The sequence below is a fragment of the Panthera pardus genome, unplaced genomic scaffold (genome assembly GCF_024362965.1).
Source record: "Panthera pardus isolate Hobbes unplaced genomic scaffold, ASM2436296v1 HiC_scaffold_4, whole genome shotgun sequence".
Taxonomy (NCBI): domain Eukaryota; kingdom Metazoa; phylum Chordata; class Mammalia; order Carnivora; family Felidae; genus Panthera; species Panthera pardus.
Genome location: NW_026526969.1, coordinates 18244039 through 18269800, shown reverse-complemented (window position 1 = coordinate 18269800; position 25762 = coordinate 18244039). Strand labels below are relative to the sequence as shown.

The 25762-nt window shown below is 59.7% G+C and overlaps 5 protein-coding genes and 3 non-coding genes across 9 annotated transcripts; 4 read left to right on the top strand and 4 right to left on the bottom strand.

The window, feature by feature from the left end:
* Positions 1-80: 80 nt before the first annotated feature.
* On the bottom strand, positions 81-6555 carry TBL3 (transducin beta like 3). The gene is made up of 22 exons (XM_053893819.1): positions 6435-6555; positions 5014-5065; positions 4836-4931; positions 4705-4752; positions 4458-4599; positions 4278-4362; positions 4023-4193; positions 3845-3920; positions 3672-3765; positions 3407-3588; positions 3159-3300; positions 3003-3061; positions 2814-2917; positions 1934-2081; positions 1616-1846; positions 1464-1534; positions 1228-1384; positions 1078-1136; positions 714-817; positions 547-618; positions 305-463; positions 81-219 (listed from the first exon to the last, which is right to left on the bottom strand). Exons 1-22 carry the CDS (start codon positions 6473-6475, stop codon positions 110-112), a joined length of 2403 nt encoding a protein of 800 aa, XP_053749794.1. The 5' UTR covers positions 6476-6555; the 3' UTR covers positions 81-109.
* A 1017-nt stretch (positions 6556-7572) lies between these two features.
* Positions 7573-11392, bottom strand: RNF151 (ring finger protein 151). Of its 2 annotated transcripts, XM_019468162.2 has the most exons (6): positions 11265-11391; positions 10881-11013; positions 9521-10512; positions 9054-9199; positions 8645-8741; positions 7573-8107 (listed from the first exon to the last, which is right to left on the bottom strand). In XM_019468162.2, exons 3-6 carry the CDS (start codon positions 9521-9523, stop codon positions 7622-7624), a joined length of 732 nt encoding a protein of 243 aa, XP_019323707.2. In that variant the 5' UTR covers positions 9524-10512; positions 10881-11013; positions 11265-11391; the 3' UTR covers positions 7573-7621. The 2 variants fall into 2 exon arrangements, with proteins under 2 accessions (XP_019323707.2, XP_019323708.1); XM_019468163.2 differs by having other exon boundaries at positions 8645-8717; positions 9521-11013; positions 11265-11392.
* On the bottom strand, positions 11092-11218 carry LOC128774792 (small nucleolar RNA ACA64). The gene has a single exon (XR_008419259.1). It is a non-coding gene; the product is annotated as a small nucleolar RNA ACA64 (small nucleolar RNA).
* Positions 11393-11400: 8 nt separating the features above from the next.
* On the top strand, positions 11401-13517 carry RPS2 (ribosomal protein S2). The gene is made up of 8 exons (XM_053893820.1): positions 11401-11493; positions 11670-11849; positions 11937-12026; positions 12224-12331; positions 12586-12759; positions 12843-13002; positions 13218-13309; positions 13398-13517. Exons 1-8 carry the CDS (start codon positions 11449-11451, stop codon positions 13476-13478), a joined length of 930 nt encoding a protein of 309 aa, XP_053749795.1. The 5' UTR covers positions 11401-11448; the 3' UTR covers positions 13479-13517.
* Positions 12367-12500, top strand: LOC128774784 (small nucleolar RNA SNORA64/SNORA10 family). Its single transcript, XR_008419251.1, has one exon. It is a non-coding gene; the product is annotated as a small nucleolar RNA SNORA64/SNORA10 family (small nucleolar RNA).
* On the top strand, positions 13029-13159 carry LOC128774785 (small nucleolar RNA SNORA64/SNORA10 family). The gene has a single exon (XR_008419252.1). It is a non-coding gene; the product is annotated as a small nucleolar RNA SNORA64/SNORA10 family (small nucleolar RNA).
* Positions 13518-13638: 121 nt separating the features above from the next.
* NDUFB10 (NADH:ubiquinone oxidoreductase subunit B10) lies at positions 13639-16425 on the bottom strand. Its single transcript, XM_019468164.2, has 4 exons — positions 16154-16425; positions 14365-14503; positions 14014-14153; positions 13639-13790 (listed from the first exon to the last, which is right to left on the bottom strand). Exons 1-4 carry the CDS (start codon positions 16299-16301, stop codon positions 13687-13689), a joined length of 531 nt encoding a protein of 176 aa, XP_019323709.1. The 5' UTR covers positions 16302-16425; the 3' UTR covers positions 13639-13686.
* Positions 16426-18558: 2133 nt separating this feature from the next.
* On the top strand, positions 18559-25654 carry RPL3L (ribosomal protein L3 like). Its single transcript, XM_019468160.2, has 10 exons — positions 18559-18693; positions 19149-19341; positions 20920-21088; positions 22256-22391; positions 23643-23829; positions 23921-24081; positions 24288-24389; positions 24847-24942; positions 25143-25262; positions 25513-25654. Exons 1-10 carry the CDS (start codon positions 18691-18693, stop codon positions 25567-25569), a joined length of 1224 nt encoding a protein of 407 aa, XP_019323705.1. The 5' UTR covers positions 18559-18690; the 3' UTR covers positions 25570-25654.
* The last annotated feature ends 108 nt before the right edge of the window (positions 25655-25762 follow it).

Genomic DNA, 25762 nt, shown 5'->3' with positions numbered 1-25762 from the left:
TTGGGTCTTGGCCAGGCCGGGGCACAGGGGTGGGACCTGGGACCTGGGCTGAGACAAAGCCCCGACAGACACAGGGAATGAGGGTAGAAAAGTAATCTTTCAGCATGTTTCAGAGAGCAGAGGGGGCCACAGGCAGGGGGGGCAACTTCATGTTGTGCCACAGAAAGTCCAGGAAGGTGGCTGCCTGCAGTGTCCGGCTGAGTCGCTGAAAATGCCGCTCTGGAGGAGGACAGAGGGACGTCAGGGGGTCTGGCTGGGCCGCGCCCTGTCCCCCCCGGCCCCCTCCCCCCCCCCCCCCACCTACCGGTGTAGGGTAGCAGGGCCTCGAGTGAGGCCTGCAGGCCCTGGTAGGCCAGGAGCTCTTCCGGGGCCTCGTGCCGCAGGAGCACACCCAGCACAGCCTGGGCTTCGTGGCAGTGCCTGGAGTTCGTGTTCCACGTGACACAGAAGCGCAGCAAGGCCTCTGTGGGTGACAAGGACAGTCAGACCTGCCCGCTGGCTGCCTTGCCCATACTGGCCACTGCCCAGCCTGCCCTCCCACCCGACCTTTCTGGTCTCGTCGCAGCTGCAGCACTGTGGCTCCCAGCTTCTCGCAGGCCTCGGGGTCCCTCCGGATGGCTGTGGGGGGCAGGGGAAGAGGGGAGACTGAGTCCCAGGGAAGGGGCACAAGATGGACCCAAGACCCCGTCTGTGTGGCCCAAGGCGGCACTGACCCTGGATAACAGTCAGCACGGTGTGGGGCCGGTCCAGGGAGATGGCCAAGCCCAGTGCCCGCAGGTACCGTCTCTCATGGAGCAGGTTGTCCAGTTCTTGCTGCCTGGTGGGGGGGGTAAACAGGGTCACTGGGGGACCTGGCTGGGACCGAAAGCGGAGCCATCCGAGGGCTGACTCAGGAGTCAGCACCCTGGCCCGAAGCACCTGCTGGTGGTGAGCTGCGTTGCTGCTGCAGCCTCAGTTTCCCCATACCATAAAGCAGAGCTGAAACCTGTATACCCCACTCCAAGGGTGCGATACACGGGACGTGGTTGACACGGGGGTGGCACTCATGGGGGAGCTGGGCGAGGGCCCCACGCTTACTTGACTACCTCCTCCTCCCGCTTGGCCTGCTCTTCTGCTTGTTCCTCTTCGGTCACATCCTAGGGTCAGAGCGAGATCGGACCGGCACTAGCATGCAACCCTGCACCTCCCACCACCGCCCCCCCCGACCCCTGCCCCAAGCCTACATACCTTCCAGAGGATGACACAGGAGTCGCTAGCACCGGTAAGGGCACGGTCGTCCAGCCGGCTGCAGTGCAGCCCCCAGACTTTGTCCTCGTGGGCGTCCAGAGTCTTCACACACTCGTTGCTCTTGATGGTCCAGAGCTTCACGAGACCATCAGAACCGCTGGGGTCGGGATTGGGAGGGGGCTCAGTCCTGGGGCCCATCGGCAGCAAACCCCCACCCGTATCCCCAGCCCCCGCACCTGGACAGCAGCTGTGTACCGCGGCTTACGAAGACCACCTTCAGCACAGAAGCATCGTGCCCCTCGAACGTCTGCGGGATGGGGCGGGTGAGGGGGGAGGATGCGAGCCGGCACCGGGGAGGGGGGCCGGGCCTGCGGTGGGGACAGCTTACCTTGAGGCAGCTGAAGTCCTGCAGCGCCCAGAGCTTGACGGTACCGTCAGCGGACGCGGTGGCCAGCACCTGGTCCATGGGCGAGAACTGGACGCACCAGAGGCCGCGCCGGTGGCCTGAAAAGACGCCCAGCAGCCGGCACTGCGGCAGAGCCCAGAGCTTGGCCGTGCGGTCCTGTGAGCCCGTGGCCAGCAGCTTGTCGTTGGGGGCAATGGCCACACTGTTGATATCCTGGGGACGGGAGCAGGTGGCGACTCAGACTCCCATCCCGGCAAGGGCCCTGTCATACCCGTGCCCCGATGTGCCACGTGCTGTCACCTTGTCATGGCAGCGCTGTGTGGCCTGAGCCTGGAGAAGGACAGGACCGCCGTCCGAGGATGCACCCTTGGACAGCAGGGCTTCAGGGATAGGCCACAGCTTCACGGTGCAGTCCTGGCTGCCCGTCACCAGGAAGGTCTCCTTCAGCCTGAGACCAGATTTGAGGTAGGGGGAGACACCTGCTGAGTCACGGCCAGCCCTGTCTACCAGGGGATCACAGCCTGAGTCTGTAGGATCATGGTCCCAACCAGGGGAACCGTTCCAGAATGCAGACAGCTTCTGGACAACCCCCACATGCCTCTGGAACCACTTAATTCACACTCTCCACCACCTGCCCTGGGTCCACCGGAATTGGTGACTTTGTCACAACAACACCCCACCCGTCCCCGGCAGAAAATGTCTTCTTTGCCCGAGCCTGGCTCAGTGTCATTCTTTCTGACCTGAAACCTCCCTCCCCTTCCTAGTTTGTAAAGTTTACTTTGAGAGAGAGACAGAGAGACAGAAAGAGAGAAAGTAAAACAGCATGAGCAGGGGGAAGGGCAAAAAGAGAGGAAGAGAATCCCAAAACGCTCCACACCACGGGGTTCAATCCCATGAACTATGAGATCAAGACCTGAGCCGAAATCAAGGATGGAGGTTTAGCCGACTGAGCCACCCAGGCGCCCCAAGCCTCCCCACTTTTATTCACCCAGCCCCAAGACCACTTCTGAGGCGCCTCTACTTCCAACAGCAACCGGGGGTGCCCCTGGTGTGTTGTGATATATCCCCAGTCCTAAGCCTCAAAGATCAAGGCCAAAGCCTTCCCCCCACACATCCCCCTGAGCTGGACCCCCATCAGCAGGGTTCTGCAAGAGCACGGACTCCAGCCCTGACCCACTACCTAGAGCAGCAGATCGTGCCCACGCTGTGCGTGTGCCCGGAGCCCTGAGCCACACAGGCCACCTTGCCGGCCTTGTTCATCCTCCAGATGCAGATGCTCTGATCCTGGGAACAAAAGGGGTGAGGACAGAGGCTGGGCTGGACTTTCCCACCTGGGACCCAAGCCTCCACACCTCTCCGGATGCCTTACCTTGGCACAGCTGGCAAAGAGCCGCCCCTTCCGGAAGACATCCAGGGCCAGGACAATATCTGGGAGAAAGCAGAGAGAAAACGGCCATCGATTACGGTAAAGGAGGGCAGCCCAGCCCAGGACGAAGCGCTGGGGGCATCAGCTCGGCTCGCTCACCGGTGTGGCCGTGGAGAATCTGGCAGGCCATTGTCTGGAGCTCAAATACTTTCAGGCTGGGGCTGTTGGAAGCCACGACGATGTGGGAGTCTTCGGGCCCGAGAAACCGGACGTCCAACACCTCCTCGCTGTAGCCGGCAAACTGGGGGTGGTGGGGGGGGGGGGGGACAGGAGGGACACAAGCCAGAGCACGCATGAGTGGAGGGCCGGCCCCCGCGGGCCTCGGAATCAGCAGGGGCGGAGCTCACCTGTTTCCGCAGCTGCAGGGAGCGAGCCTCGTAGAGCAGCAGGTTGTGGTCGGCGGTGACGCTGACCAGCAGGCCGGCGGAAGGGGCCAGAGCGCAGCGGGTCAGCTCCTGCTTGGGGCCCGGCAACTGCCGCTGTGTGTACACACACTGCCCGGAGGCCGCCTCCCACACGCGCAGCAGGCCTGCGTGGGGGCAGGGGTGCTGGGATTCGAGTCCACGGACCTCCCCCAGCCCCCGGTGCCCACCCTGGCCTGGCCCCGCACACCTTGGTCTCCGGCTGTCAGGAAGTGCAGGCCCTTGGACTTCACGCCCAGCTCAGGTGCCGGCTCCTCCGGCAACAGCACGGCGGCCTCCACACTCTGAGGATAAGCAGGTCAGACAGGCAGACCCACCCTCTCCCTGCCCCCTCTACCGGCCCCGGCCCCCCGGAGCCCCCACCTCAAACACTGGCACAGTCTTCGTGGCTTGGTGGGTCCGGAGGTCCCAGACAACGCAGATTTTGTCCCGGCCTGAGCTGGGGGGGGGAGGGGGAGAGGGGGGGTGACAGCCACCTCAGTTCTCGAGTGTCAGCTGTAGCCCTCCGCTTCCCGTGCGGCCCAAGGGGCTGTCCGCTGACCTCAGCATGGAGTGGCCGTCCGCGCTGAAGGTCAGTGAAGTGACGGCACTGTAGTGCGCGGTCATCGTGGCCAGGCACGACTGGTCCTGTAGAGACCACATGCGGACGGTGGCGTCCACAGCCGAGGAGAAGAGCAGCAGGCGTGCGGGGTCCGGGTGGAAGGCCACCAAGCTGCAGGCACGTGGGGGGGTGGGGCAGGTGAGCTGTGCCGCCCTGGGCCTAACGCCCCGCCCGCCCTGCCGGACCCCGACTCACTGTACGACCCCCGATGACCCCCGAAAGTGGTGCGTCCCGTAGTGCCGCACGACGTCCCAGACGCGCACTGCCCCGTCGCAGCCGCCTAGGGGAACGTGTTTGAAGTGAAGGGGCTGCTGTGCCCGAAGACCGCTGACCGTGCGCCCTCCAGCCGGCCCGGCCACCCAGTCAGGGCCCTACCTGTGGCTAGCAGCGTGGAGGTGGGGTCAAAGGCCATGGCGGCCACAGGGGCCGTGTGTATCGCCTTCCACAGGCGGGTGATGCTGCCCTCTCGCCAGGCCCACTGAGCCAGAAGCAGTGCCCGGCTGGCTGTCACCAGCACCTGGAGGAGGATGCGGTTCAGCTGGGCGTGTGGAGGCATGGCCACAGGTCCTCAAAGTTGGACCGAGAGGTCCCAGAGTCCGCCTCCCGTCCCTGCGCCACGTACCTCGTCGTCTGGGCTGAGATCGAAGGCGGTGATGTCCTCCTGGTCCTCCTAGAGGTGAGAGTTGGCACACGGTACCGTGAGAACAGGCTGCCCCCACACCTGCCCCCTGCCCTGGCTCTCCCCATCCTCACCTGTTCCAGGCTCCGCAGCACAGCCCCCGAGGCCACGTCCAGGATGTTGACTCTGGTACCACAAACGCAGAAGAGATGCTGCCCAGTCTGGTCCAGCTGGTGACAGAAGGGTCTTAGCCAAGATAGCTCTCTGCAGCCCCTGCCTGCCTCCCCACTCTGCCCCTCCCCGGGCTGGTACCTGCACCTTCCCGCCCTTGTAGAAAGGCTCAATCTTGCGCTCGACGGCATAGCTAGAGGGATGACAGGGGGGGAAGACGGTGAGTCACCCACCCCTTGGTCCCGGGTGCCAGCTCTGTGCTGGGTGCTCTCCCAACAGGACCCTGCCCTGGAGGAGATCCCAGGCAGAGGCACGGGAGGTCAGAGGTGGCTCTTCTGTCATCTTCTCTCAGCAGCACTGTGGGACGGGTGTTGGTTACCCCCATGTCACAGAGAACGGGACACCCGGAGCTGGGCAGTGATTCACGCCAGGTCCTCAGGCAGGAGGACGGCAGCCCAGGCTTTCCAGAGATTCCCCAGAGCCCAGAAGGCTGTGCCTTGGGGGCCCCCTGCTGGCCGTGGGAGGCCAGCTCAGGGTACCAGCCTGGAGCAACAGCCATCTCCCCCAGTCCCAGGCCCAGGCCGTCCCTTCCCCAAGCCTGGCCCCTTCCCCCCACCCACCAAGTAGCCTTCATCTGTCGCCTCCTCCCTCCCCCCGCTGCTGCTTCCATGCTGGTCGAGGCCACTGCACTCTCATCTGGACAGCTGCTCCAACCTTTTCACCAGGCCCCTATCTCCCACCTCAAGGGCTGCTGCCAAAAAGGCCTTTCAGAACACACCTGCTTAGGTCACCACCTTACAGATTTCCGAGACCCTGGCTGGAGGAGCCTCTGCTGACCTTTTCTGTGTCACACAGGATGTTCCCTGCGTGTGGCTTGGGTCTCTCTTCCTGGACTTCAGTGGTGCCTGGCTAACTCCACTGGGGGGAAGCCTGACAACCAAGATGAAATGGGAGTCCCCCAGCCCCCGAACCCAGGTGGCTATCCCACAGAGATGTTCTTGGCACCCGGCGTTGCTCGTCACTACTAATGACAGAAACGATGTGCCTGACATGTTTCTTCTATCACACCGAGCCCCCACGGAGGGAATGAGTCTGTCCGGTTCACCAGGATGGTCAGGGGATCTTGGGGAATGAATAAGCACAGGATGCGGGGCCTCCAGGGCCACAGCGGACCCGCCCATCTCCAGTCGTGTTGAAGAGGGACAGCTGGTGAAAGCCTCCAGGCCGCCTGCCCCAGAGTGGTTCTTCTCCCGGTACCTGAGGGTCGAGGCGTCCCGCTGCCGTCCAGGACCAGCCGCGACTTGTGCTCAGCCCGACCCTTCCTCCTCTAGACTTTTTCATCCACAACTCCTAAGCCAGCTCCTGATGTAATAACCGAGGCTGGCCCCCCGACTTTGTAATAACGCAGCCGCCACGACCCCTGCGGGGCAGTCCGCACACCGCCCTCAGGCTCTCCCCAGGCCCGAATGGGCGCCCCGTGCAGGGCGGGCGCATTTGCTATTCCTGCTGCGAACCTCGCTCCCTCCCTGGGCGGCACCCGCAGCCGCAGCGCCCCGGCTCACTTGGCCTTGAAGCGACCCACTCCCGCCACGGGCTCCACCATGTCGTCGCCGCCGCCGCCGCCGCGTGAAGGAACCTGGCTCGCCACTTCTCACTGCCGGCGCGCTGCAGATGGCGTCACGGCCCACGACTATGGCGTCATCAGCACTGTGCGCTCGGCGCCATCTTTACTGTGGGCAGCTTCCGCCTAAGGAAGCGGAAGTAGCGTTTCTGGCCTGGAGGGGCGGGGGTAGAGCGGCGTGGAGGCGGCTGCGGGCGTTGGGCAAAGATGGCAGTTACGGGGTTTGCACGCTGTTTGCCTGTTAGTGGAAATTTTAAAAGAGAGTCGTAGAAGATGTTTACTAAACTGATCCCAAGACTCCTGCCCCCTCGGCATTCTGGGATTTGGGGGCAAGTGCGGTCGGGTGCGGTCAACTAGGTCCGGTCTCGGGGCTCATGGTCTGGTGTGAGATGTAACGCCCGTAAACGACTAGACCTCGTAACTTCGGAGTCTCTCAAATACTTATTGAACACATTCTATGTGCAAAGCTCTGGCGCAGACATTTGGGAGACACCAGAGGAGAAAAAACAAAACCCTGCCTTCAAGTAGCTCAGGTGCTACAGGGGAGAAGGGTGGGCGAAGGAAGAGCGAGAAATTAGTGCGCTGGATGGAGCGGAGTGTAGGGGGTACACTTTCACATGGGGTGGTGGGAGAGGATTCATCGAGAAGGTGACACCTGAGCCAGACCTGAAGCTGGTAAGCATGGACCCCTGTGGCTATGTGGGGGAACAGTGCTTGTGGCTCCAGGGAATTAGCAGGGAGGAGAATGGAAGGGCAGGAGGTCGGAGACAAATGGGGGTTCCTCGTGAGTCATTGTGAGGCGTTGACTTCTATGAGTTCAGCGTTTTGAGCTCTTTGTGTGATTGGCTGTGAAGCTAGTAAGCAGATCCCTTCCCTGGGAGAGGATCAGGGGAAACCTCTATGAGAAGACATCCGAGGGAAAAGAAACCAGGCAAATGGAGGGCAAGGAGAAGAGCCTTCTGGGAAGAAGAGGTCCAGGGAGAAAGGTCGTCGTATCCCTGCGGGGTGAAGGCAGTAGTGCCTGGAAAGGGGGCAGGGTGACAAATGGGATAAAGCTGTGAGGCCAGCAAGCACAGAGGTGGCAGGGGGGGGGCCAGGCCTGGGCTCCGCGTTTATTTACGTCTCTAATTACAAGGTACCTAGGCCCGGGGCTCCCCACACCTCGGCCCCAGTGCTGCCTTCTGGGGTGGCCTCAGTCTCCTCTTGCGGGGTGCCCACGATCAGCGCGTCGTCCTCGCGCAGGAAGTCCCGGAGCTGGGCCAGCTGCCTGCGGATGAAGTTGGTGGCGTGGTGCACCTTGCGCACGCGCCGCAGGAGGCCCAGCACCAGGCTCCGGCTGCGCTCCTGCCGCTGGCTCCAGGCCTCACGCAGCTCCTGGTAGCAGTTGTGGTGGGCACGCTCCACCGGGCCCAGGGTGGCCCCACAGCCCAGTGGGCAGTGCTGCTGGGCCCCATGCTGGCAGTGCTGCCGGTGCTCAGCCAGGGCCCCACGCAGCACCCGTGCCGGGCAGCCCTCGTTGGGACAAGCCATCAGCTCAAAAGGGCAGGAGTCCTGGTGCCCCCTGCGATGGGCCAGGGGGCACGTCACTAAGCAGCCAGCTTCTGCGTTCTTGCACTGGGGGTAGGGAGAGCACCATGTGAGCCAGGCCAGCTTGGACACTGCCAGCTCACGAGCGGCCTACCTTCCACAGATTCCCCCATCTGTCATATTGAACTGGGAGACTGCCAATCCCTAATGGCATCAATGATGAGGAGAGGGAAATCGTTGGGCAAATGCTTGGAGGTGGGAAGAATCTAGATCTCTGAGGCACAGGGCCTGAGGCTTGAGGAACCGAGACCTCTATAAAAATAGGGGGCTGGAGAGTAGTGGCCAGCACAGCAGACACTTCATTCTCTAAAAATTTTGTAGAATCCCCATTTTACAACTGAGGCCCCAGGGGCTCAAAAAACAGGTAACTTGCCTAAAGTCACACAGCAAGTAAACGGCAGAGATGTGACTCAAACTCAGGACTGATGACCCCCAGGCTTCAGTCTATGCTGCTGGAGCAGAAACCCTCCGCTCTTTCTGATAGGATTCTCCTTACCCCTCTCCTGGCTCTCCCCCTCCCCTGGCAGGAGCAGAAGGGTGGTGGGAGTGGGTGCTTCAAGCTACCTTGACTTCCAAGCGGCCAATGGTCCTCCGGAGTTTATTTACATGGACCATCTTTTTCCGTTTCACTTCTTTCCTGCAGCACGGACAGGTCTTTCGTCTAGGAGGCATGAGTTGAGGGGGGTGGGGGGGGGGAAGTGTTGGGAGTGGGAAGGACCAGTTGGCAGCAACATGCCTTCCCAGGAGGTCCCTTCTCAAGCTGGAAGAGGCATGAGGGCTTCATAGGGAACTCGGCTCTGAGGCTGGAGCCGCAGATCCCACAGGCTGCAGGGGCCCACATATTTTTATGTCCCAGGAGATTTGGCAGTGGCCTCTTCCGGCCATTGTAAGTCACTGCTTGGCAGGTCTTCCTCTCTATTCCAGGCCACAGCCTTGCTCCTGCCCTCCCAGCCTCTCGGGGACCCACTAGCACCTGGCTAGCCACCGGAGGATGCATTTCTTGCAGAAGATGTGGCTGCATGGCAGCCTCACTGGCCTCTTGAGAACCCCGTGGCATACGGAGCACAGGAAGCTGCAGTCGGGAGGGCTGGCGAAGAGGTTGAGATCATATCCGCCACTCTGCAAAGGCCAAAATCAGGGCCTGGCTGGGACCAGGATCGGACCGCGTACCCAAAGGGAAACTCCAAGTGGAGGGTCGGGTCAGCATCCATTTTGAGGGGGCAGCTGTGAGGGTCAAGACAACTACCAGTCCCTGGCTGGAACTGGCCTCGGCCTGGAGTTAGACCTGACCAGAGCCCTCGGAAATGTTGGTTTTCTAGTCTCGTTTGGGAACCTGTTACCCAGTGTTCCCACTCAGAATAAGGAACGGGGTCCAGCTCTGGACAGCTCTTGAGTTAGGAACAAACTTAAGGGCCAGAGGCAAGAGGGTCCCATCCTCACCATGATCTGTGTCTGGACGGCAGCTCCACTGACCCCCAGGGATCAGGAGCCTCCATTTCACAGCAGGAGTGGGCCGACATCACAGTGGCATTGTCCAGCTCAGGCCAATCACAGCCTTGGTCCAGGGCCCACTGGTAGGTATTCTGTACCATCTAGCCCTTGCTTATAATTGAGAGGTAGGCAGTGTGGACCTGGGCAGGTGTCTGGAGCCTCTGCCTGATCCCCAGGCAGCACCAGGCCGGGAACCAAACTTCTGGGTGCTGTTTTCCCAAAGCTGAGGCTTCGGCAGGAAAGTAGGAATCATTCCCCTACCTTTCCTCAAATAGTGCTGCTCAGGCCAGATGTCCAAGAGCCCAGGACTTTTCCCACGGACCCACCAGCAAGGTCTCTTAGGATCTAAGACATCTAGCTCCAGAATACAGATGAGGGATGTCAGGACCAAATTCCCATACAACCTGTGGTACCACAGTAACGGGCCTAGTATGCGGAAGGGTGTTCCAGAACAGGGAGGCTCTATTTGGGCAGGCCTAGGAGGAAAGACATGTGGAGACCAATCTCAACCTGGGAAACCAGGATGTTCCCACACCCGAGGCACATTACCAGAGAACTGTAGGTTCACTACCAGAGTGTTGAGCTCATCAAATCCTAAAGACCCTATCCCCCTCCTGAGAACAACAGGGGGCCACTGCAAGCCTTTGAGCTGGCGATCTTACACTCTGATGCTATCAACCTCAAAAATAAAAATCAGTTATTTTACTAGCAAAGGGAAATTCTTTAGAAATCGCAAAGAATTGCAATTCAAGACAGGCAAGCTATGCTAAAACCACAACCAAAGCCAACAAACAAAGGAAAACTTTATTTTGTGGAAAGAAAAAACCGGGAGAGATTTTTTTGAACCAACGTCCACCGGACAAAAGCAAGAGTTCAGGGTGATGGCGGTTTCTCACTGTCTGAGTCGCAGGAGTGATCCACACAGCTTTCCCTGATAGGGTCTGTAATTGATATTGAGCGGTAGGGCTCCCCCTTCCTCACCACCCCCCCCCCCCCCCCACCGTATTTTAGCCTTGTTTCTCTGTATTCTCACTTTCTGGTGGTTTGCTGGCCCAGCCCAACTCACCACCAAGCTCGAAAATACTTTATCTGCTCCTGGACAAGGTATGGGGGTGTGGAGGAGCACACCTGGGTCTCCAATGTAGTTCTGCCACTTACAGAATGACTAACGAGTCACCTGCCAACCTCCGAGAGCCACGGTGTACCCCTCTACGGCATCCAACACAGAGTTGGACTGGTCGCGAAGAGGAGGTGCCCTAGAGTCTCTCCCCTCCACAAACACCTTGCTCCCTGCGTCCCAGAGATGCACCTCCCAGGCTGATGGCTGGGGGGGGGCCAAGGGCAGTCACACGCGGTCGACTCAGACCACCAGCTTCGTTGAGCGCTGAGAGCAGAGCTTGCCTCCCTGCCGTCCTGGGGCTCGGGGTCGGGGCGCCGGCGACCTGCAGACAGAGCATGGGGTCGGGAGTCAGAGGCCAGAGCACGCGCGGCGAGGCCGGGGCGGGAGCCGGGCTGGCCGCGCTTGTCGGGGCCTGGGTTTCACCTCCCCACACCGACGAGTGGGATGTGAGCTGAGGCCCCCGGTGGCTCTGGGCGCCGAATCTCACCCGCGGCCACGACCAAAGCCGCGGGTGATTTTCAACCAACGCCGTCCCCCCCAGCTACCACCCCGGGACGCGAGGACTAGACCTACCTGCAGCGAACGGGAGGAGCAAGACGACTGCAACTCAGAGAGTTCGCGCCGCGGTGCCGCAGGCGCGCAAGCGCACACAAAGCGGACGGGGGAACACTGAGAGCGCGTCACCACCTGTCTGATTGGTCCGAGGCAAAGTCGCGCCTAGGGCAGCCACGATCTCGCGGCACTTGGCTTGCTATAAATGCTCCCTCCCGCGCGGCCTAGTCCTTCTTCTCCGGGAATACACGTGAGCCTCTCTGCTGCGGGTGGCGGTACCCGGGCCGGGGTGGTGGGAGTGCGCGGACGGCCGGCGGGGCCCCGGGTTGGCGCGTTGGCGCTCCCGGGAGGGAGTCGTGCTCTGGGCGCCTCGTGCGACCGCGAATGCTAGGGCTTCGCTGACTGTCTTCTTGTCATTCTTTTCAGCAAATGGCGGATGACGCCGGTGCTGCGGGAGGGCCCGGAGGGCCCGGGGGCCCTGGAATGGGAGGCCGCGGCGGCTTCCGCGGAGGCTTCGGCAGCGGCATCCGGGGTCGGGGCCGCGGCCGGGGTCGAGGCCGGGGCCGCGGCCGCGGAGCTCGCGGAGGCAAGGCCGAGGACAAGGAGGTAGGTTCGGGCCGCGCGCGTGAGACGGGCCCATGGGCGGCGGCGCCGGACGCACGGTCCTAGTCTACCTGAGCTTGTTCTTTCCAGTGGATGCCCGTTACCAAGCTGGGCCGCCTGGTCAAGGATATGAAGATCAAGTCCCTGGAGGAGATCTATCTCTTCTCTCTGCCCATCAAGGTAGCGCGTGCGTCCTTCCGGGAACGGGCCGGTGGGTGGGTGCGGCCTCTGGGCTTCTCGTTTAATGTGGGCTCCGGGGATGATCTCTGTCCGTGGCGGGACAACTTGGGGACCGGTTCCAGGGGTCCAGGTGACGGTTCTCAAAGGTGGCTTCTGTGTCGTGATAACCACTTTTGTGCCCACGTTCTGTTTTTCAGGAGTCCGAGATTATTGACTTTTTCTTGGGTGCGTCGCTCAAGGATGAGGTCTTGAAGATTATGCCTGTGCAGAAGCAGACCCGCGCTGGCCAGCGGACCAGGTTCAAGGTAGCCGAGCCGTTTGTGCCAAAGCACTTTGTGAGGCTCTCTCGGCTCTGCACAGCCACACTTGCTGCCTCACGTGTGGCTTTCGTAATGGGGAGAGAGAGGAAAGATCTCCTCTGGACCTCAGAGCGGCCTGGCGGTGGCCACTCTTTCCTTGAGGAGGGCAACAGGGCCTGGTGGGTGTTCTGGTGGGAGTTGCTGGTGCTGTGTGGGCCTGTGCGGGCAATGGACCACGGGTCATACCAGGTTTTTTATAGGCATTTGTTGCCATCGGAGACTACAACGGACACGTTGGTCTGGGTGTTAAGTGTTCTAAGGAGGTAGCCACCGCCATCCGTGGGGCCATCATCCTGGCCAAGCTTTCCATCGTCCCCGTGCGGCGAGGCTACTGGGGGAACAAGATTGGGAAGCCTCACACTGTACCATGCAAGGTAGGCCAGGGGTGGCCAACGATGGGGCTTGCAGGGGTGCAGACTCCTGATCACCCATCTGCTGACTCCTCCCACCTTCACAGGTGACAGGCCGCTGTGGTTCTGTGCTGGTGCGCCTCATTCCTGCCCCCAGAGGCACTGGCATTGTCTCAGCCCCTGTACCTAAGAAGCTACTGATGATGGCTGGTATCGACGACTGCTACACCTCAGCCAGGGGCTGCACTGCCACCCTGGGCAACTTCGGTAGGTGGTCCCAAGGGGGGCTGTGGCTTCTCTCAGCTCCGCTTAATCATACTCGGTGTGTGGTTGGCGTGTTTTCAGAGAGAGAGAGAGGAAGGCTCTCCTAATGCACGGCAGACCGGCCCCAAGTGGCCTCTCTGTTCCTAGGAGTGCAACAGTGTCTGTACCTGTGGTTGTCACAAGAATCCACCAGCTCACTCCTGTTTTCCCCTTTGCAGCCAAGGCCACTTTTGATGCCATTTCCAAGACCTACAGCTATCTCACCCCTGATCTTTGGAAGGAGACTGTGTTCACCAAGTCTCCCTATCAGGTACTGCCTGCCCACCCCCCCTTGTGAGCCTGGACAAGGGTGGACGGTGGGGCGGCATCTGTACGACTTAAGTCTCTGTTTTTCCCAGGAATTCACTGACCATCTCGTAAAGACCCACACCAGAGTCTCTGTGCAGAGGACCCAGGCTCCAGCTGTGGCTACCACATAGTTTTGTATGAGAAAAATAAAGTGAATTGAAGCTTGTTAATAGTGTTTTTTACTTCAAGTTTCGTAGCAGGTAGATTTGAAGGGTGATGAAGCCAACGAAACGAATTAAGATTCACCAATAGGTCAAATGAGGATTGAAAAAGACTAAAAGCCAATTTGACATTACTCTTTATTTTAGCAATAGTTACGTATGGGGGCTGAAAGCTGCCTCACGCAGCGGCGGCCTCTTTAGCAGCTTTTCTCTCTGCCAGCATCCGCTGCTTCTGCTTCGCCAGGCACTTTCTGGCCGAATAATGGGCACCCAGGTCATGATCTGAGGAAGAGATTGGGGGAGGGAAGTCACGGGCCAAATCTACCAAAGGCATAGACTGGAGTCTTCCCTAGAAGCAGAGAAAGAAAAGGCAGCACAGATACCTGGCAGCAAACAGACCCCTCTCCCAACCAGTCAGCATGCTTGGGCAGTAATGTTTGTAAAAAAACCCCGACTGGAGAAAATGGAGGGTTGAAGGATGAGGCCAGTGTGGGGGCTCACGTACAGCGGTCCTGGTAGGCCTTGGCCACCTGGGCAAACTGCTCAATCTCCTTGGCGCAGTTCTCCCTGTAGCTCTCGCCTTCCCTCTGCTGACACGCCTTCAGCCTTTCCTGGATAATATTGACGATTTCTTGATCAACTTTACTGAAAGAAGAACCAAGAAAGTGGTCCACAAAGAATCCTTACCTGTACCCAGAGGTCATAGGTTGGGGCTCTCCACCCACAAGATGTGGGCCAAGCCCAGGAGGCATTCTTGTCAACCGACCACCATCCCAGGGTCTCCCCAGGGAAAGGGCCCAGCCGGAGATGCTCACTGTGCAAGGCTCAGTATTCCCTGACTTAAGAAGGGACATACTAGTCTCTCCTCCATTGCATTTCTGCTTCAAACATGCACAAGACATCCTTTTCCTGGCACTCGGTGATATCTGGCACACGGCGGAACTCCCGGTGGTAGTAGTAATACCTGTTCTTCGCATGCTGCCGCTCAATAAACTCTGTAAAGAGAAAAAACCTATTTGTTTGGACAGGCCAGAGTCTGGGCTCTTAGCTTTGTTATTTCCCACAAACCAAAGAAGCAGATTTCCCAAACGTTCCCAGCTTTCACAAAGACTGCCATTTAGACTCTATAACAAGTGTGGCTGGTAGCCCTGGGCTACAAATAGTGACCTCCACCATTTATGGAGGGTTCCTGGGAGCCAGGCACATTGTCTCACTCGGTCCCCAAAACAATCCTATGGGGTGGGTCCTTTTCAGTACAGACAGTACCAAGGCCCAGAGAGATACAGGATTCAGAACCCACGCTCTGCAGGCCCACACCCTTCTCCAGATCCCCCTGTGGGCCAACCTCGCTGCACAAGGTCTCCACCCTGTAGACAGACGGCCCGTGCCAGTTTTGCCACCACTGACCTTCTGGCCTCAACTTCCCCACCGCTAAACTAACGAGTTGGAACTGGTGCGATCTCACCCCTCCAGACGTATAAAACACTTTCTAGGGGCGCCTGGGTGGCTCAGTCGGTTAAGTGTCCGACTTCAGCTCAGGTCACGATCTCACGATCCAGGAGTTCGAGCCCCGCGTCGGGCTCTGGGCTGATGGCTCAGAGCATGGAGCCTGCTTCCGATTCTGTGTCTCCCTCTCTCTCTGCCCCTCCCCCGTTCATGCTCTCTCTCTGTCTCAAAAATAAATAAAAACGTTAAAAAAAAAAAATTAAAACACTTTATAAAAAACCATTACAAAAAAGAGGAGTGGATCCATTGCCGTGCCTTTTCCAGATGTGGGGATCTGATTTGTTGACTTTATCCCAACAAGCCACCAGGGCATGGCGCTCACTCCAAATGTTTTGTTGTTGAACGAATGAATTGGTTAATTACTTTTTTAACGGAGGCTCCATGCCTAGCGTGGAGTCCAACACATGGCTTGAACTCATAACCCTGAGATCAAGACCTGAACTGAGATCAAGAGTGGGATGCTTAACCGACTGAGCCACCCTGGCACCCCTGAATTGGTTAATGGATGAATTGCTTAGCATTAGTGACTGAGGGCAGTGTGTGCTCGTGCTACGGAGCGAGCTGAACAAACTGGGCAACAAAGAGCTGTTTTAAACATCTACCTGGTTTGGACCACGGTTGGGGGTATCTGGACAGCTCTTAAGCTTGGGCACACACAGAGTACAAGTCACAGCATATCTAGGTCGAGGGGACCTCGGCCATCCCCTGACTATCCGGGTCATTTTGTAGGCGTGCACAGGGTTAGCAGAGAACCCTCCAACAGCCGTTTGCTGACTGCGTACTGTGCACAACTCAGGATGCAAAGCGTGCAGGGAGAATGGGGTTTAACAAGCCTCAGGCCAGGGTGCGATCCGCACACCCCCCCTATATTTGGGCAAGCCTGGAGACCAGGGGTGCGTGGAGAGTTCCCCCAGGCGGCGAGGGCCGGAAAGCAATGAGGGGTCTCGGTGCAGAAGACAGGGGTGTTCCTAAGGTGCAGTGGAAACGGAGTGGGGGTCCAAGGAGGCGACGAGACCCCAGGTGTCCGGGTGGGGACGACGGGGACCGGTCACAGGGGCGAAGCCCTAGGTGTGGCGGAGTATTCCAGATTCGGCGGCGGGGGGCCCTGGGGAGCGGTGAGGCCCGGATGGGGTTCGTACCTCTCACTAGGGTCACAGGCCGGTCCACGAGGAGGTCGAAGGCCTTCGTCACATAGGTTATGGGGTTGGGCAGCGAGGTCTGCGGCGAGGGCGCCGGTGTGCGGCGCGGGGGCTCGGGGTACACGTCCTTATCCCAGCTATCCGGCATGGCGGCGGCGTGCGGTGGGGCTCTTCTCTCGGACGAGCGAGCCTGGCCTCTGACCGGTTACCACGGCCTAGTTCGCCCGCAGCAGAGGACACCCTAGGGCGGCTGCGCCGGCGCAAGGCGGCCGGCACTCGCGAGGCACCATGGGACTTATAGTTCTCCCGCGGCAGAGGCCGCTGTAGGACAGCTGCGCCTGCGCGGGACTGCCTGCGCTCGCGAGGCACCATGGGACTCGTAGTTCTGCAGGCCCGCCCAATGGTGGGCTCGGGAAACCCCTCCCAGCGCGGGGGCTGCGGCTTGTGTGCTGTGCGCTAGACGCTGGTCTCGGCGCTTGGAATACGCCAGTGGAGAAAACAGAGGCCCCTGCTTACGTTCTAAGACGAGACAAACACTGGAAGAAGCAGACTATTCATTCAGTTTCTTTGGTGTGCAGGTACGTGGCAAGTGCAGTAGGCAGCAAGACGAACAGAGCTGGGCCCTTCTGGAGAACTCAGACCGGTAGAACAACCAAAAAACACAACAAAGTCAACAAATAACAAACTACCAAATGCCCCACTCTTTCAGGAAGCCTTCCTGAATTGTCCCTTCCCTGCAGCCTTCTCTGGGCTCCACTGTGTCTTCCAGAGCCCCTCATGGATTGGCCAATGCCAGTAAACTTAGGGGGCCTTTCTGGGGCAGAACAAGAGGCAGGGCTTGCCCTTAGGGCCCTCACCCACAGGGAGAAGTGGCTCCTATGCTGGACGCAGAGTGCTCTGGTCTGGGACTGATGTTTCTGTCCCGGCCCCGAGCACTGTTGTGCCCCCTGGGGTACCTCCACTGACCAGGGCCCTGTTGATCACCTTCCGTGATCTCCATATCTGGCATGGCCCTCGGCCAGCACCACGGAGGGTGCTGGTCACTTCATGCCTGGAGGCCAGGGTCAGGGACATGGAGCCATCGACTCTACGGATGCACAGGATCTGGGGTCACAGAAATGTCAAATCGTGAAATCACGAACCCTTAGAAACACACACTGTCAGACCAAAAGAATCTTAACTTTGGCCTGTACCGTGGGGCTGAACAAGGGGATCCCACAGAGTCAGGCCCCATGCCACTGCTGTGGCTCACCAGAAGAATATGAGAAAGCAGAGAACTCGATTAAAGCAAAGCACGGGAGTGGCATCTTTCCACTGCTGTTTGGTAGCAGAGGGGCTTGGGGATCATGTAGCAGAAGCAGGAAAAGGCATATGAGAGGGAGGAACCCAAGTAGCTTGTGGCTCTGTGCCCGGCCCCCTGGTTCTTGGCCCGTGTGCCAGGAACCGATCCTACCACAGCCGCCTGTCTTGCTGTGCTCAAGGGCCTCAGCATGGGTGGCCTTCCCTTTGCCCTGAGTGTGCGGGTGTCCCTTTTTTTTTTATGTTTTATTATTTATTCTTGAGAGAGAGAGAGAGAGAGCGCGCGTGAGTGGGGGAGGAGCAGAGAAGGAGACACAGAATCCCAAGCAGGCTCCAGGCCCTGAGCTGTCAGCACAGAGCCCAACACGGGGTTTGAACTCACAAGCTGTGAGATCGTGACCTGAGCCGAAGTCGGATGCTTAACCGACTGAGCCACCCAGGCGCCCCTGCGGGTGTCCCTTCTGTGCTTCCTCCGCTCAGGTAGTCTCTCTCCCCCTGGGCCACTCCTGGGGCTGAGGGTTGCCCCTTCCCAGTGATTGAATTCCTGTGGGGCTCAGCCCAAAGTGTTACAAGTTCTTTTGTCATTAACAACAGCAATGACAGAGAATTGTGACATTTTACTAGCACAAAATCTTAGCACCAGCAAGGCAAGATCCCCAGGTCCTCAGAGACATTTCAGGCCTGTAAAACTGACTCTCTCTATAGGTTCAAAACTTGATAAGCGTAGAACCTTTGTTCTTGGATGACAGCTATTCCCACCCCCGGCCCCCGGCACCCCAGGCAGTTTGGCCAGGCCCTGCTCGCAGCCCTCAGGACGAGACAAGAACTGCCAGCCAAGTGGACCAGGCCCTCCTGACTGCAGCTGCCTGAGAGAAGCCCTCTCCCCAACCTGGGCTCCTTGACTCTTTACCGGGCCGACTTGTTCCTGGCCTGGGAGGGCAACACAAGGCAGAAAACGAAGTGGTGTGACCCAGTCCCGGGGCCCTTGAGGAAAGCAGTGACAGGCCTGGCTCCAGGTATCCCCACCCCAGCCTGCCCATCGGATGCCCCTTCTCGCTCCGCCCCAGGCCAGGCCTGCTCCTGGCACCAGAGCCCATGACCGCCACAGAACATGACCAAGCTCTTCTGCCAGGGGCTAAATCTGGGACCTGGCTGCCGGGCGTTCTGGCCCTGCCATTCGACCTCCAGCGCCTGTCGGGGAGGCCCCTTCCTTTCCTGACCTGCCGGGACGGGCTGCCATGGTCAGTGGGCTAGGGGGCTGGAGCCAGCCAGCTTCCTGGGAGGGGCAGGTGGGCTTCTGGAGTCTTTTCCCAGCAGGGATGGTCCTTGGGCCTGTAGGGGCGGAGGTGACTGAAGGGGACAACAGGGGGCCAGAGCTCAGGCTGTCAGGCCTGGAATGGGCAAGAAGATAGACAGATGGCTGTGTCTCCCTGTCCCTCTAGCCCTCGGCCACAGTGTGGGCCTGTCCCTCCTGGGCCCAGCAGGCTGAGCCCACTAAAGTGGGAAGCCTGCAGGTGAGGAGAACTTGGTGCTGGCTCTGTCCCTAAGATACTGTCCCTGAGCCGACCTGCCCTCCTTCCCTATAGATAGATGGAGGCACTGAAGACCACCAGGGCCCCATCTGGGGTCTCTGGCTCACTTCTCTGGGCCCAGAGACACCCCAGCTCTGACTGTCCCTTCCTCCTCCCACCCCCAGTCCCACCGGAAGTTCTCTGCCCCTCGGCACGGACACCTGGGCTTCCTGCCCCACAAGAGGAGCAGCCGGCACCGGGGCAAGGTGAAGACTTGGCCTCGGGACGACCCCAGCCGGCCGGTGCACCTCACGGCTTTCCTGGGCTATAAGGCTGGCATGACTCACACTCTTCGAGAAGTGCACCGGCCGGGGCTCAGTGAGTGGCTGTGGGGGGACACGGGGGTGCGGGAGGGTGTGGAGCATCCCCAACTGCCAGAGGGTCTGGAAAGACTTCCGGAGGCCAGGAGCCTGAACTGGTCGCCAGGACGGGAGACGGTCCCAGAAAGGGCGAGGCCATGCCGCAGGAACCACAGTCAGGACACTGACTGTCACCAAGCCCTGACCGCTGGCCACCCCTCGAGGTGTATTCTGTCATCGCCCCTGGTTTACAGATGAGGAAATTAAGCAGTTATGAAACTTGCCCATCACCAGTCCATAAGTGGGAGAGCTACAGTTCAAAGGCAGGTGCCCCGATACACCTTTTGTTTTGAGATCACTGTAGAATCCCATGCACCCGTGACCCAATTTCCCGACGGAAACATCTTATAAACTACGGTAATATGTCACAACCGGTTATCGACCTGGATACAACCTACCCATCGTGTTCAGGTTTCCTGTGCGTGTTTAGTTCCATGCGGCTCTGCCATGTGTAAATGTGTGTACCATGGAACATTCCGAGTCCTTCCTGCTGCCCCTTTATAGCATCAGCCACCACCCCTCCAACTTTCTGGCAGCTACTCATGTGTTCTGTTCATCACCTCACATATGTGTGTGTATATATATACATCCATATTTTTTTTTTGAGAGCGAGGGAGTGTGAGAGGGGAGGAGCAGAGAGAGAGAGGGAGAGAGACTCCCAAGCAGGCTCCACACTGACGGTGTGCTTTATCCCACGAACCGTGAGATCATGACCCGAGCTGAAATCAAGAGTCGGACGCTTCATCAACTGAGGCACGCAGGCTCCCCATCTCCTGAGATATTTCTTTTACACTTGCTTTTACTTTGTTTTAGTGTCATTAATAACATCTATAAAATCACGGGTTTTGGACAAAATACAGGTATTTTTCTAGAGCTCATCAACGTATATTCATAACTGTTAAAATTTCAACGGCTTGGGGCGCCTGGGTGGCTCGGTCGGTTGAGCGTCCGACTTCGGCTCAGGTCATGATCTCACGGTCTGTGAGTTCGAGCCCCGCGTCGGGCTCTGTGCTGACAGCTCAGAGCCTGGAGCCTGTTTCAGATTCTGTGTCTCCCTCTCTCTCTGCCCCTCCCCTGTTCATGCTCTGTCTCTGTCTGTCTCAAAAATAAATAAACGTTAAAAAAAAAATTAAAAAATAAAATTTCAACGGCTCAAGTGCTCTCCACTAAAGGAGTCCCAGCCCTGCCCTTCAGGGGATGCTGCCCTGGCTGTCGGCTCTCCTCGCCCATTTCCAGAGGGTCTGATGGGGAAATTGAGGCAGGGAGCAAGTCAGGTGTTGTCTGAGATCTCAGAGTCAGAGCTACCAGAGACCACTTCAAGGGCCCTGCCCAGCACCTGCTCCTTGCCCCAGACGGAGCAGAGAGAAGGGGCAGGGAGGGTGCAGGCTGGGGGCCGGAGGTCAGTGGGAGCCCTAAGGCCATGGTGCTCCACCCTCCCTTGGGCAGGAGGGGCTGTGGTTGGCTCTTCCACTCCATCCCTTTTCCCCGTGGGTCCCAGAGGCCCTCCTCCATGCCCCTGTCTCCGGGTCCCCTCCAGAAATTTCGAAGCGGGAGGAAGTGGAGGCAGTGACGATTGTGGAGACGCCGCCTCTGGTGGTGGTCGGCGTTGTGGGCTACGTGGCCACTCCTCGAGGCCTGCGGAGCTTCAAGACCATCTTTGCAGAACACCTCAGTGATGAGTGCCGTCGCCGCTTCTACAAGGACTGGTGAGCGTTGCCCTCGGGGGGACCACGTGTGGACTGGCACGAGGGGGGTGGGAAGTGGCAACATTGTATGGGAGGCAGGAAAGTGTTTGTGGGGGAGGTTGCCTTCAATTCAATAAAAGACAAGTACTAGGGGGCCGGAGTGGAAATTGGGATAGAGGAAGAGAGGAAGCGCATGTTCTAATCCCCAGGGTTAATTAAGGGACTAATTTGATGAAATGTTAGAGTCGGCTCAGAGCTTCCTAGCAGCCAGGGTGAAAAGGGAAATAGCTAGCTGACGAGCTCTTCTCATCAGAAAGGAAGGCATTTGGGGGCACTCAGTCCTGAAAGGGAAGGCCCACGTGCCCAAGGAACTTCACCGACACCCCCATCCTTACGGAGTTAGAGGCATAGCCCGGTCCTGGCCCTCTCTGGGAGGTAATAAGCTTGGGCTTCTGAGCCAGCACGGGCTGTACGACCACAGGCGAGCTGGCTCACCTCTTAGAGCCTCTTAGATTGATCCCCCCCCCCATCACAGACACCACCAGATGGAGACACCATCCGATGGAGTAATCCCTGTGTCATGAGGCTGCCGTGAGGATTAAATGAGCAGTGTGTCAAGTGCTCGGCACACAGAAAGTGCTCACCGAGTGCCAGCTGGCCTTGTTTCTGTTTTTTCTACTGTTATCAATTTGGCCCTCATCCAGGGACTTTGACTTTTGTGAGCTTTCGTTTCTTCCTCTGTAGAATGGGGACAGTACATCCACCCTCCAGAGTTTGGGGGAGGGTTGGGAACGACGCGGCGTGGCGCCTGGCCAGTACTGGCCGTTGGCCCTAGAAGCGGGGTCTGCGGCCGCAGCGGTGTAGGCAGGTGGCCGTGGCGCCGGCCAGCACGCGCCTCCCTCGAGCTCGGGCACACCTGACGCTCACACGCAGGCCTCAGGAGGCGGGAGCGCGTCCGCTCTGTACAGGAGGAGCCGGAGGCCCGGAGAAGGAGGGGCAGTCTGTGCTTGACGACTGGGGACCCCGGGGGAGGGCCCCGCGGTGGTCTCCCCGGGAAGGGAAGGAGGGAGGAGAGGACATTCACTGCCCTGAGGGGCCTGTTTGGTGGGCTGTGGGCACGTGGGGGCTGGGAAGGCCTGGGCAGCTGCCCCGGCTGGCCCCTCTACGTGTCTCCTGCGTGTGGCTCAGGCACAAGAGCAAGAAGAAAGCCTTCACCAAGGCCTGCAAGAGATGGCGTGACGCCGAGGGCAAAAAGCAGCTGCAGAAAGACTTTGCCGCCATGAAGAAGTATTGCAAAGTCATTCGTGTCATTGTCCACACTCAGGTCAGCCCTCCCACCTCGTCCACACCCGGTGTGCCAGTCCACTCCCTGGGCCCACGCTCCCCCGCCCCAGCTTCCAGGAGCCCTGGCAAATGTCAGCCTAAAAATACCACGAGCCGGGGCACAGCCCCAAAGGGCTGGGGGACCGGCTGTGCTGGCCTCCCCGCAGCCCCGGGGATGGGTGTCCGTGTGCTCTGAGGGCTCTGGGCCGCCCGCCACGCCTAGTGGTCAACCAAGGCCCCGACACGCCCCACAAGGCCTGGACCTCCTGCCAATGTCCAGTGTAGAGGGCCAGCCACCTCCCGTTGGGTCCTGGCACAAGGCGTGTGTGAGTCAACATTCGTACGTGGGGTCTGGCTTGAGTGGGCTGACAGGTTGCTAACACCTTCTGGCTTATTCTGGAACAGTCCTTGGCGTCTTGTCCTCAGGGAAGGCTTGCGTAGGCCTGGAGCAGCACCCCTCTGCTCCCCTGCCTCGGTTACTGCCACACTTGCTGTTCCTGGTTACACGTGTCATTGGTCATGTCCGTCTCCCTTTACAGACTAGCTCCACGGGGGCAGGGCCGTGGCTGCCTGTTCAGTGCTGTGCCCCCAGCACCCCAGCCACCGAGAGCCCTGTATGCAGTAGGTGCTCCATAAGTACTTGTTGAGCACTGGGCTGTGACTTGCGTCCCTGCTTCCACCTGTGTGTCCCCGCAGCCCGTGCCTCACACAGCAGCAGCCAGAGGTGTCTAAAAACATGAACCAGATTGTGTCACATCCTGCACTTAGAATAAAGCCCAAGCCTCTCCCTTCAAGACTGGCCCGGGCAGGGCCCAGCTCACCTCTGACTTCATCGTGCACCACGTTCCTCCTTGCTCACCACGGTCTAGACATACTGCTCTCCTTTCTAGCCCACCAGCTCCCCAGGATCTTCCCTGCCACAGGGCCTTTGCACAGGTGGTTCCCTCTGCTCCCCAAACTTTCAGATCTTCGCTCAGTAGCTCCTTCTTGTTATTGAGGGGTGTCCCCTCAGAGGACACGTACTGCCTTACGTGCAGTAACTGTCCCTGCTGCCCCCAATATTCCATCAGAATATTCAGTCCTCCCCAGTGCCCAGCACAGAATATAGCATATCGAAAGACTGGAGCACTGGAACATCTGCTGAATGCATGTACGCATGAAAGCCTGCTGGGGGTCACCAGCCAGTCATGCCAGGTCTGCGGTTGGGGGGTGCAGCCCTCTGGGAACCGACCGGCCGGGCCATGTCCTGCAGATGAAGCTGCTGCCTTTCCGGCAGAAGAAGGCCCACATCATGGAGATCCAGCTGAATGGCGGCACGGTGGCTGAGAAGGTGGCCTGGGCCCAGGCCCGGCTAGAGAAGCAGGTGCCGGTGCACAGTGTGTTCAGCCAGAGCGAGGTCATCGATGTCATTGCCGTCACCAAGGGCCGGGGGGTCAAAGGTAGGGCTGGGTGGGGACGGTGGCTCCAGGAAGGCTGCCTGGAGGGGGTGGGGGCCAGACTGGCCTCTAAGCCCGCCCCCACCCCCTGCAGGGGTCACGAGCCGCTGGCATACCAAGAAGCTGCCACGGAAGACCCACAAGGGACTGCGCAAGGTGGCCTGCATTGGCGCCTGGCACCCTGCCCGTGTGGGCTGCTCCATCGCTCGGGCCGGGCAGAAGGGCTATCACCACCGCACGGAGCTCAACAAGAAGGTGTGTCCGCAGTCCCGGTGGTAGAGGGACACGCGTGACCGGACCCCAGCGGGTGGGGTGCCTGACCCGGACGCTGCCTGGCCCCCCAAAGGCTCTGAAATGCCCCTGCCGGTGCCTGGGTCTGAGCACCCGTGCTGATGGGCACAGACCTGCCACGGGCTCCAGAGGCCACGTGCTGCCTGCCACATGCCCTGCTGTCCTTGCAGATCTACCGTATTGGCCGCGGGCTGCACACGGAGGACGGGAAGGTGGTCAGGAACAATGCGTCCACCAGCTACGATGTGACGGACAAGTCCATCACGCCACTGGTGAGGGGGTCTGGTGTGCACGTGTGAAGCAGGTGTGTGGGGTACCTCCCTGCCCCCAGAGCTCGGGCCCCAGCGAGCAGCCCCCCGGTGGAACAAACCCCTGCCGTCCCTGCGTCCTCTGAGCCCCCTCGGCACCCAGCTCACACTCCGACCGCCGTCATGGGTGTGGAGCACGGCAGCTCCAGCCGTGGCCTGGGACTCGGGCCACCTGGGTTCAAGTCCCGGCTGCACTATGTAGCAGCTGCAAGGCCTGAACGAGTGATCCTGCTTCCCTGAGCCTCAGTGTCTCCCTCGCTAAGAGTGTTCAGTGAGATAAGGACTTAGAATGTGGCTCAGGTGCTGCCCTGGGGCCAGGGGCTGGCTCCAGCTCATGTGTGGGGAGCTCTCCCGGGGCTTGCAGCTGCCCCTGACACTGCAGCCCCTTTCGGAGCCTGGATCCTGACCCACCTCTCCGCAGGGCGGCTTCCCCCACTACGGGGAAGTCAACAATGACTTTGTCATGCTGAAGGGTTGCATCGCGGGCACCAAGAAGCGGGTCATCACGCTGAGGAAGGTCAGTGCCTCTATGGTGGGAGGGTCGAGGGACTGGCCTGCCCTGACCTTCACCTTGCTCCCAAGAGGGTGGGAATAGGGAGAGCAAAAAGGGAGGGGTTCTGGCAGAAGCCGAGTGAGTGAGACCTTCCTGTGTGGCCTGGGGGTGGTGGGGGTGGCAGGAGGCAGTGGGTGAGGACCTTGCATCTTGCTCCTCTCCAGTCCCTCCTGGTGCACCACAGCCGCCAGGCCCTGGAGAACATCGAACTCAAGTTCATCGACACCACCTCCAAGTTTGGCCACGGCCGCTTCCAGACGGCCCAAGAGAAGAGGGTGTTCATGGTGAGCCCACCTACCCCTTGTTCTCTGGGGCTCAGACCCCACACCCCTCTTGCGCCACAGCTGGGTAGTTGAAGCAGATGAGGGTGGCTGGGGCGTCCCCTGCCCTCATCCAGAGGAGGGGCTTATAGGAGTCCAGTCCCGGGCACTGACTCGTGCGTGGAAAGAAAGCGGAGCAGACGCTGGCCAAGGGCAGTATTCCCGGCTAGACCTCCGTGGCGAGCGCTGCTGTCTCCTCCAACCCCCCAACCAGGGTCCCCAGAAGAAACATCTTGAGAAGGAAAAGTCCGAGACCTCGAGAGACCTGTAGGCGGCTTGGGATGGAGGGAGCCTGAAGGAAGCGCGGCGCGACCCCTGCCTGCCCCCTCTGTCTAATAAAGTGCGAAGGCGACTCTTCCCACGGTGTCTCAGAGTTGCGAGCGCGGAAAGGCGGGGGACCGCGGGTGGCCCGGGGGCTCCGCGGGCGGGCAGGACCCTTGCGGCGTGGCGCCGCTCCAAGCCGG

Excerpts from the sequence above, each read along its gene's own strand:
- RPL3L (XM_019468160.2), top strand. Across the intron at positions 24,082-24,287 it reads GCACGGAGCTCAACAAGAAG|ATCTACCGTATTGGCCGCGG; the intron begins GTGTGTCCGCAG and ends CTGTCCTTGCAG. Across the intron at positions 24,943-25,142 it reads GGGTCATCACGCTGAGGAAG|TCCCTCCTGGTGCACCACAG; the intron begins GTCAGTGCCTCT and ends GCTCCTCTCCAG.
- TBL3 (XM_053893819.1), bottom strand. The coding sequence starts at position 6,475 with ATGGTGGAGCCCGTGGCGGGAGTGGGTCGCTTCAAGGCCAA. Across the intron at positions 3,301-3,406 it reads CCCTGCAGCTGCGGAAACAG|TTTGCCGGCTACAGCGAGGA; the intron begins GTGAGCTCCGCC and ends CACCACCCCCAG. Across the intron at positions 220-304 it reads GGCCCTGCTACCCTACACCG|AGCGGCATTTTCAGCGACTC; the intron begins GTAGGTGGGGGG and ends GTCCTCCTCCAG.
- NDUFB10 (XM_019468164.2), bottom strand. The coding sequence starts at position 16,301 with ATGCCGGATAGCTGGGATAAGGACGTGTACCCCGAGCCCCCGCGCCGC. Across the intron at positions 14,504-16,153 it reads GCCTGTGACCCTAGTGAGAG|AGTTTATTGAGCGGCAGCAT; the intron begins GTACGAACCCCA and ends TTCTCTTTACAG. Across the intron at positions 14,154-14,364 it reads ATGCAATGGAGGAGAGACTA|TAAAGTTGATCAAGAAATCG; the intron begins GTATGTCCCTTC and ends TTCTTCTTTCAG.
- RNF151 (XM_019468162.2), bottom strand. Across the intron at positions 8,742-9,053 it reads ATCCTCCGGTGGCTAGCCAG|ACGAAAGACCTGTCCGTGCT; the intron begins GTGCTAGTGGGT and ends CATGCCTCCTAG. Across the intron at positions 8,108-8,644 it reads TTGGCCGCTTGGAAGTCAAG|TGCAAGAACGCAGAAGCTGG; the intron begins GTAGCTTGAAGC and ends CCCTACCCCCAG.
- RPS2 (XM_053893820.1), top strand. The coding sequence starts at position 11,449 with ATGCTCCCTCCCGCGCGGCCTAGTCCTTCTTCTCCGGGAATACAC. Across the intron at positions 11,494-11,669 it reads CTTCTTCTCCGGGAATACAC|CAAATGGCGGATGACGCCGG; the intron begins GTGAGCCTCTCT and ends CATTCTTTTCAG. Across the intron at positions 13,003-13,217 it reads TGCCACCCTGGGCAACTTCG|CCAAGGCCACTTTTGATGCC; the intron begins GTAGGTGGTCCC and ends TCCCCTTTGCAG.